This window comes from Acartia tonsa, chromosome 7 (genome assembly GCF_053477335.1).
Source record: "Acartia tonsa isolate MP-2025a chromosome 7, ASM5347733v1, whole genome shotgun sequence".
NCBI classification, from domain to species: Eukaryota; Metazoa; Arthropoda; class Copepoda; order Calanoida; family Acartiidae; genus Acartia; species Acartia tonsa.
Genome location: NC_137266.1, coordinates 18,045,556 through 18,054,678, shown reverse-complemented (window position 1 = coordinate 18,054,678; position 9,123 = coordinate 18,045,556). Strand labels below are relative to the sequence as shown.

General features: G+C 37.6%; 1 protein-coding gene and 1 long non-coding RNA gene across 4 annotated transcripts; both read right to left on the bottom strand.

Moving 5' to 3' along the window:
* Window positions 1–692: 692 nt before the first annotated feature.
* On the bottom strand, window positions 693–3,277 carry LOC145324978 (uncharacterized). Of its 2 annotated transcripts, XR_013881368.1 has the most exons (4): window positions 3,223–3,277; window positions 2,745–2,829; window positions 2,493–2,558; window positions 693–1,671 (listed from the first exon to the last, which is right to left on the bottom strand). It is a non-coding gene; the product is annotated as an uncharacterized LOC145324978 (long non-coding RNA). The 2 variants fall into 2 exon arrangements; XR_013881367.1 differs by lacking the exons at window positions 2,745–2,829; window positions 3,223–3,277 and having other exon boundaries at window positions 2,493–2,662.
* On the bottom strand, window positions 2,806–8,913 carry LOC145324976 (uncharacterized). 2 transcript variants are annotated; one of them, XM_080167750.1, is made up of 6 exons: window positions 6,301–8,913; window positions 4,934–5,511; window positions 4,638–4,694; window positions 4,160–4,200; window positions 3,685–3,822; window positions 2,806–3,306 (listed from the first exon to the last, which is right to left on the bottom strand). In XM_080167750.1, the coding sequence occupies exons 2-6, from the start codon at window positions 5,121–5,123 to the stop codon at window positions 3,247–3,249; spliced, it is 486 nt and encodes a 161-aa protein (XP_080023876.1). In that variant the 5' UTR covers window positions 5,124–5,511; window positions 6,301–8,913; the 3' UTR covers window positions 2,806–3,246. The 2 variants fall into 2 exon arrangements, with proteins under 2 accessions (XP_080023876.1, XP_080023875.1); XM_080167749.1 differs by having other exon boundaries at window positions 4,934–8,913.
* Window positions 8,914–9,123: the final 210 nt, after the last annotated feature.

Here is a 9,123-nt window from a genome sequence, read left to right as displayed (position 1 = left end):
ATAAAGAAAGGTGTTGGATATTGATAAATTGTCTATTCAATTCAGATATATAGGGATTTACTTTTAGATTATAAATTTTTATAACTTTCCGAATTGTAAAATTAATTAAAGTAATGATATTTAAGCTTTAAATGACAGTTTAGATACATTTTAATTAGTTTCAATTTTATTAATCTTCCGTTGGCATATCCTTATAACCAGCTTCCAACCTTCCTTTACAGATTCAAACGTTTTATTCTTTTACTATACAATTGGGTTTTCACTATCCTATCTGATTTAAGCAATTCAATTTCTTGACACTTTTAAACAATGATATATAACATTGAAGTTTATTTCTCGTGAATTGAAAATATAAGGAGAAAGGGAGTGGGTTTGTTTCTTTAAGCTCAAGTAGATATTAATAAAATGCGATGGCGTTATGTTCCTCGTTAATATCATTACACATTAAATTTGCCTAGAATTTTGATTTTAATCTAATTGATTTAAAAACTTAGATAAACCACCAAACATTCCAATAAATTCTCTGGGATGGTTTGCCTTGCTTTATTAACAAGGGTAATAACTTACATTAAAGCGAAAATTTAGAAATGTTCGTGTTTTAATATTGTGAAAAATTAAATGAAATCAGAGAGTAAAGAAATATACAATTTACACTTTTTTGGCTGTTTTTAAAAGTATTTAGTGTCATATATTTATGTTGTGATGTCATATATTTAAGTTTGCAGACATATGTTAGTTGTTACTCTTAATTACTCTTTAATTGCTCTCAGAAAGAATAAAGAGAAAATATATTTAAGTCAGTTGATATTGAGAGTCCTAACACAGAACATTATCTGGTTTGGGTTCGAGTCTTTATTAAGACCAATACAGCTATTCACAGACATCCTACTACTTTAGATAGTTTGTATAGGCAGATATTCTACCCCTTCAAAGTGCATAGTTAATTAATACATTGTATTAATTAAACAGACAGTCATCCTGTTGATTGGTGTCCTGATATACAGACAGACATCCTGCTACTTCAGAACTATCCAGCTTTGAATAATCAGTAGTTTTGACTTATTAACATATTTAATCATTTCTAAATATAGTATCAATATATAATCTTATTTACTCAAAAACTGCATTTAATCCAATATAATAAATACTTAAAAATCTGTTTGCATTTTGAATTGAACATTAAGTCTACTCTATCATTAACTTATGTAAGTCTGTCTATATCACATTTGGCGCAGTCTTATTGTGCTACGTGTTATTTAGACCTGCTGCTGAGTTAAGGGTGGGGGAAGTGGTGTTTAATTTGAAGTCAATCACTTTTTTAGATATTTTTTTTATCTCGGATTTTTCACAGTTTTGTTTTAATTTTTATATTTCTAACTTGATTTATATTTCAGGTTTCTGTGGAATTTCATTCTTTAACTCTTTTGATCTAAATTTCACGGCGGATCTAGTTCCAGTGCTCGGATATGGCTGATGGAGAAAAAGGAGAGCGGGGTAAAAATGAAGGCAAGCGTGGACGGCCGCCTAAACGTCCTCGGGAGAATGACAGTCAGGATGATGATGGAACTCCCGAAAATTGGGAGGAGGAGGATGCTGCGGCTGAGGATGCTGGTGCAGGTGCCAATGCGAATGTGGAGTTGGCGTTGGGCGAGGTGGAGAATGACGTTGTGCCTGAAAGCATAAAAAACTATGTTAGGGCAATGTTGCAGGAGCATACGACTGTCAAAGGTCAGGTGGATAAGTTAACGGCGGCGAATAAACGGCTGGAGAATAAGGTGAAAGAGTTTAAGAACTCTGATGAGCATAAGAAGTTAGGTTATGATGTTGATTTGGCTACTATTAAGGAAAAGGTGGCGCAATTGCCAGCGGATGGGGATATTAGCGGTTTTTTGTATGAGACAAGTATGGGGGCTAGTGTATCTGCAGTCAAAGCGACGGGAGATGATTCGTTTAATACATCTTTCATTAATCGTTTGAGTGTGGAGGCTAAATTGGATTCTACAAATTTTGAGGCTAAAAGGGTGAAAAGTGCTCCTGGACATTTGAAGTTTTCGCAGATTGAGTTTTTGGGTCCTGTTGGGAATGGAAATTGGATGAATGTTCGTGAGAGTTGTCTGACCGAATATGAGAATCAATTGTTGGATATATTTCCTTTAATTGAGGAAAGGGCTGAAGTGCTTAAGGCCTATAAAAAGGTGGCCGGCGGTAGTGTAAGCCAACAGACTGTAGAGGAGCAGTTTAAGGAGTTTTGTCTTGTAAGAGGAGTCAAGTGGGATAGTGATTTTGTGCGGGATGCTCCATTTTGGGATGGAAACATTGATTTTGAGGATTATTTCTTATCCTTATGGAGGGTTGCTAGGTTCGCAAAGTTGGAGGATCCTATGCTTTTCAAGGACGTCCTGTACAATAGGATTTTTGAGTGCAAAGGGAAGAAGATGGGGAGGCTTATTACGCCGGAGGCTAATGCTTCCTTAAGTGCTTTAGGTTATTACCTGTTGATAAGAAGGTTGGTGATACCCTTTGCTGATACAGAGTCGGCTACCGAATTCTTTTACGCCCTGAAACAAAAGAGTGGTCAGAATGTGGATGTGTTTTTCAATGCTAAATTGCGTCTGTTTAGGCTTATGCATCCTGGTCAAATTTCTAGACAATCTTGGCGTGATTTCTACAATAATGTGGCTAAGAATTTGCTGTTTTCTGATTTAGCTAGAGATATGGCTAATTTCATTGAATCTATGCATTACCTGGAAGATTACAGTGCTTTCTTGACTTATTTGATTCGCAGAGGTCAGCATTATATAAGCTGGGCTCGTTCTGGACACGTTTCACCTGAAAATGTAACGTCCTGTTATTCTCAGGCTATGGAAGGGTTGAGGCTAGAGGATTCTAGGGAGGTAAAAGCTAGGCCTGTAATCAGTGAAGTGCATGTATCTGATATGGAGGGCAGGACTGAGATTGGCGATAATAATGCGTGGATTGAAGGGGATGATGATATTCCTTGGGATCAGGTTGAGAACGTGATTGGGGCTCTGAATTCGAAGGCTAAAACTATGATTTGTTGGTATTGTGGGAAAAAAGGTCATGTAGTGGCTAGTTGCTGGCAGAAGAGAGACGGCAAGCCGCCAGCTCCTGATTCTCGCATAGGAAAGACCAAAGCTAAGTTTTTCTCAGCCGGTAGCGAAAAGAAAGAGGGTCCTGGAGTGCCTAATAATAGGGTAATACCTGAGCAGTTTCTGAAGAAGACAGTCAATCAGGTGGGGCCTGTTGTGGATAGGTGGGGCAATCAGGTGGGGCCTGTTGTGGATTCTGAAAAGAGCAGAGATGAGAAACAGTATGAGGCTATGATTGCTGACATAGCCAGAAACAATTTTCAGCAATATCCTATGTAATGGATATGATTGATTCGATGTATAAATCTCATTTTAGGATGAAATTTATAGATCGTTCTTTTATTCATATTCATTATATAGGCTATAGTACTGTAAATAGTTAATTTTGCTGTTTTGTATTCACATTATTGCTTTCAACTTTATAAAGTATTACTGTCTTGTTTATTCTTCAGTCAAGGTGTGATCGTGTTAATGAAAACATTATATATATATATTTATATATATATATATATCTACTATATATTATATTTTGATAGGTACCTATGCAAGGTTGAATACTTCGAGAGGTACTTACTTGTATAAGAAAAGGCTTGGAGTGTAGCTGTGTGATGCTGGTAGTCTGGGAGATGTACAGGATTTCATAAATTGAACAGTATGTTGGCGGCTGGTGACAGATGGGGGGCTGACTGCTGTGTAGTGGAATGATGTATATCTAAAATATATGGATATATTAATTAATTATAATGACTAGTGTTTTCAAGAGATTGTGAAGTTTTTGAAGATAACGAAAATGCCTATTTGTGCGGATTTAGAATTTCTTGTGCCTGGGGCTGATATTCCGGTGAAGGAGTTAGGAATTATTGATACAGGAAATAATTTTAATTCTTTGATATCTAGAGAAATTCTTGATAAACATGGAATTGAGTTTTGTCCTGCTAAATTATCAGCGTATTCAGTAGATTTAAAGAAAGTTAATATTATTGGATATGTTGAGTTGAAATTTAGATTTGCTGGAACTCAAGCTGTGTTTACGGAGATATTTTATGTACCTGAGGTGACGAGTAGGTTGGTAAATCTTGGATCTGATTTCCTGAAAAAGAATAAAATTAATATTTGTTTGGATGAAGATAAGTTTGAATTCTGTGGGGAATCTGTTCCTATTAATTCCCGTTTACAGAAACAGGTGGTGGCGGAGATACAGAAAATTCCTATTTTGTCCGGACGAATGAATTCTGAAATTCCATCTAAACCTACCTTGCCAGGGATAAAGGAGGGGGGTGGGTTTGGAGAGTTATATTCAACGAAGTATAATGTGAAGTTGCTGGATAAAACTATTTTTTATCCTGGAGGATCTACCGCTGTGGTGCATGTGACTGGATTAAAGAATGATGGGCTTTGGTACGTGTCCCCTAATTCTTCTAAGATGACAAGTGGCAATGGGATTATGATTATTGAGGGGGTGTATCAGCCACGGAAAGATGGGTCCTGTGTGGTTAATGTGGTTAATGCGTCAATAAAACCTATTACCTTGCTGAGAAATGTGAAGATGGGGCATTGTTTCATCATGGATAATCAAGATGTCACCTGTAATAAAACAATTAATGAATTGGATAAGCCAGAAAAGTTGTCGGGGCAAAAAATGCATGAACGGGTACAGTTTATTATTCAAAAATTGAAGTTAGATGAAAACCAGATGATTAAGGAAAATCCAGAATTGAAACCCAGGATTATTAAAATTTGTTTGGAAAATTTTGATATCTTTTCAATGAATGATTCAGATATTGGTGATTGTAGATTAATGACATATAATATAGAATTGTTACCTGGAGCTAAACCTGTGAAGGCCAGAAATATTCCTTTGAATCCAGAGTACGATGCTAAATTGAAGGAACAGTTAACCAAATGGCTGGATGCTGGCATTATTGAGGAGGGTTTCTCGGATTGGTCTAGTCCTATTTTTGCTGTGAAAAAGAAGGCTGCACCTGGAGCAGAGGCTAAGTTGAGGTTTGTCATCGATTTCCGCAATCTGAACAACGTGACTAAGCGGGTGGCGTGGCCGCTGCCACTGATCTCGGATAATCTGACGAAGCTGGGTTCTGGCAAGGTGTTCAGTACTCTTGATTTGACAGCTGCCTACCATTCGATGACTATGGATGAAGACTCTAAACCGTTGACAGCTTTTAGTGCAGCAAACAGGATGTATTTGTTTAACAGGTTGCCATTTGGGTTGTGTAATGCACCCAGCCTGTTCTGTGCTCTGATGGATAAGGTGCTGTCTATCCTGCCAGGTATGTATGGATTCTGTATCAGTTACTTGGACGATCTGATCGTGTTTTCATCAAGTCCAGAGGAACATGTAGAGCATCTGCAGGCACTGTTTCAAGTTCTTAGGCAGGTCAACCTGAAATTGAATTTAGATAAGTGTGATTTATTGACTAGAGAATGCCATTATTTGGGGCATATTATTAGTGTCGATGGATTGAAAATGAATCCTGCATATTTGGAACGGATTAAGGATTGGGGCAAGCCTAGAACAGGGAAGGAGTTGCAGAAATTTTTGGGATTTACTAATTATTACAGAGGATATTTTGCTGATTATGCCAAGAAGTCGTGCATGTTGGATAGTCACAGGAATGACACTATAATAAAGTGGACAGAAGAGTTGAACAGAGTATGGACTGAATTTATGGAAATGTTCAAGACTGAGATGTGTAAGGGCTATCCTCAATGGGATAATCCTAATCTTTTTATCGTGGATGTAGATTATAGTTCTCAGTATTTTGCAGGGATTATTTCGCAAGAACAGGATGGTGTAGAGAGAGTGTTTGGTGTCTGTAGTAAAAAGTGTAATGCTGCAGAACAAAATTATCCTTCCTATAAAGGAGAATTAGGTGCATTAGTATATGCATTAAAGAATTTTTTACACTTTTGTAGGTTTCGTGAATTTTTGGTTAGGACAGACAGTATTTCACTAGTGCATTATAAACGTTGGGCTAAAGGATCAATAAACGGTGTCACCTATCGATGGATAACTTTCTTGCAAAGTTTTGACTTTACAGTTATCCATCGACAGGGGACTAAGCATGTGAATGTAGATTATTTGTCAAGAACTGAGTTAGATTGTAAGGACCATCGACTAAAGGATTGTCAGGAGTGTAGAGAGACAGATAATAAAATTTTGGATCCTTACCTGGATGATTCACCATTTCTGGATCAAATCTATTCCATTATGCAGGTACATTCTGCAGAGGATGAGGCGGATGTTGAGTTTGTCTGGCAAAGTAGTCTTCAGCAGGACGAGATCCTAAATGAAATAAGGTTATGGATATTGGAAAGGAGACAGTTGTCGTCTTATGAGAGGGCGGAGTTATCGGGCAGAAAAGAACTATTGTACAATCTTATTGGCCATATGTATGTGCTAGAGGGGATTGTAATTTTCAGACAGCCTTTGGCCGAAGGGGGTTTTGTCGAGAGGCCTGTAGTGCCTCTTTCTTTATACAATGATATATTTGATTCAGCTCATGGTGGATATGGTTCTGGACATAGAGGTGTGCAGGAGACAATACGTAAAATAAATGAGAGATTTTTTATGCCTGGCGTGAACAAGTTTGTGGAATCGAGAATACGAAGTTGTATTACATGTTTGAAAAAGGCTGGAAGTAATCCTAAACATGTTTCACCTATAACTCATTCTGTTCAAAGTAGTGAAGTTTTTGCTAATATGTCAGTGGATCTAGTTGGTCCTTGGACTCCATGTTATCATCAGGGACAGACGGTTAAATTTGTCTTAATCATGGTTTGTTTGTTTTCTAGATATGTTTTTACATGTCCGTTGGTTGATGCTAAAACTGAAACAACTGTAAAAGCTATATTGGAAAATTTTGTACCTACCTATGGTTTATTTAGGGCTTTGAGATCGGATAGAGGTACAAATTTTACAAGCAGTGTGTTTAAAGGTGTGATGAAAGGATTGGGGGTGGATACTGTTCTAATTCCCCCCAGGAATCCAAATTCGAATCCTGTAGAGAGGCAAAATCAAAGTTTGTATGCTGCTTTGAAAGTAGATGAAAATCATGGAACAAAGGACTGGGCTAAAAAATTACCTTTGGTTACATTGGTGATTAACTGCTCCAAGAGTACTAGAACTGGATATTCTCCATTTTTTCTAGTTTTCGGTCGGCAGCCACGTATTCCCCTCGATTTTCTATCACCAGTCCAGTCTGTTGAATCTCCATCCTCGCGGTCGTATTTGGAATTTCTGAAAAATATGGAGGATGTAATTAAGAGAATTTCTACAAAATCCAAGTTATATTTAGAGGTTCAAAATAAACACAGAGTACAGAGGGAAGCATTAAGAGTGACAGATGTTTGTTATGCTTTCTTTAATATTGTGAAGACTGACGTGTCCAAGAAATTACAGTCTTTCTATGGAGGGCCTTTTATTGTAGTTAAGAAATTTTCGGATGCATTGTATGAGTTGGCACCTTTTGGGAATAATCCCATCAAGAAAAATCAGGTTGTGGCTCGGGATAAAATTCGAAAAATTCATGCTCGAACGGAAGTTTTAGGGGAGGAGGTTAATTTTAACGTTTTTCCTTTACCTGAAATTTGTCCGTCCGATGAGATATTTTTGGAGGTTGACAATATGCCTGTAGAGAGAGAAACTGTAGAGGAGAGAGAGAGTGAAGATGTTGTGTATTTGTCATCTGAAAATGATGGTTTTGAATTGGCAGAGGAAAGACAGAGTGACGAGATTCAGGAGAAGGAGAGTGAGGTTGAGGTTGATAATGACAGAGTTTCAGGGGATGGAAATGGGTGGAACGTTAATAGAGAAATTATACCTGTAGGGGAAGGAGTAGAGGTGGGAGTGACAGATGAATCTGTGATGCCTGCTCCTGTGGTTGAGGGTAATTTTGACGAGGTTGAGCTTCCATCGGAACAGTCGTTTTTGACTACGGCGCCGCCGCAATCTTCACCTGAAAGATTAGTTACAATTAAGAAAAGTGGATCACGGGTGGCGAAATATTTATGGGACACTGGGAGGAGGTTAAGATCTCAGGTAGGGGGTCCTGTGGTACATGTTCAGATAGGAACTCGAGGACGGAGAAAGTAGGGAAAGGAGAGCTGATAATAATTATTTTTGAAAAAAAATATTATATAAATACATATAAATATTAAAAAAGTATATTATAATAAGAGTTCATGAATTGTTATTTGATCATTTTAATAACAAATATGTGCTGACAAAGCTAGTAGGTGGAAAGTTGTCCTGCAATGAAAGGCTAAATCAGTTGATATTTGCGGGTGAATTGGTGAACAGTTATCAGCTAATAATGTCTGGTCATAATAATAAATTCAAATCAGGTAAATATTTTTTAATTTGGGGATTGTGTTTGATACCCTGTGGGGCTGATGTGATACCTGTGCTAGTAAAGGAGTGTGTTGGTGACGGTCCTGAGTTGAGGGCTTCAGAATGTACAGTATTTGGTCAGCATGAGTTTAATGGAACAATCAGCGGTCACCTGTTAAAAAAAGTGGGTGTGAGATTTTTGCCCGCGGTACAATGTCACGTCGACAGAACGGTTCACACCTGGTATTGCGGCAAATATAGCCACTTACATTTAGGGGCACCAGCTGTTGTTAGTAGTGATGAGTTAATTTCTAGTGAAGATTGTAAAAGGATGGAGGAACAGAGAGTGTTAGACATAGATGGACGACGGTTGCCTGTAGCTTTTTATGACCGGTCAATGACTTATTTCATAAATGGTACCATTCTGTATGATGATATGATGACGTATGGGATTGACCCTCAGTGCAGTTAAAAACGTATTAGAATAATATAATAATAGTTTTTAACTGCATAACTTAAATTTTTGGGTATGTCTAGCCTCTGCGGGGGGCTCTAATCCTGCGGGGCCAATTGCCTAACCCTGTTGGGCAATCACCTAACCCAATATAACCTAACCTAACCTAAAATAACCTATAAAAAGCCATTTTAAAAATACGACAATTC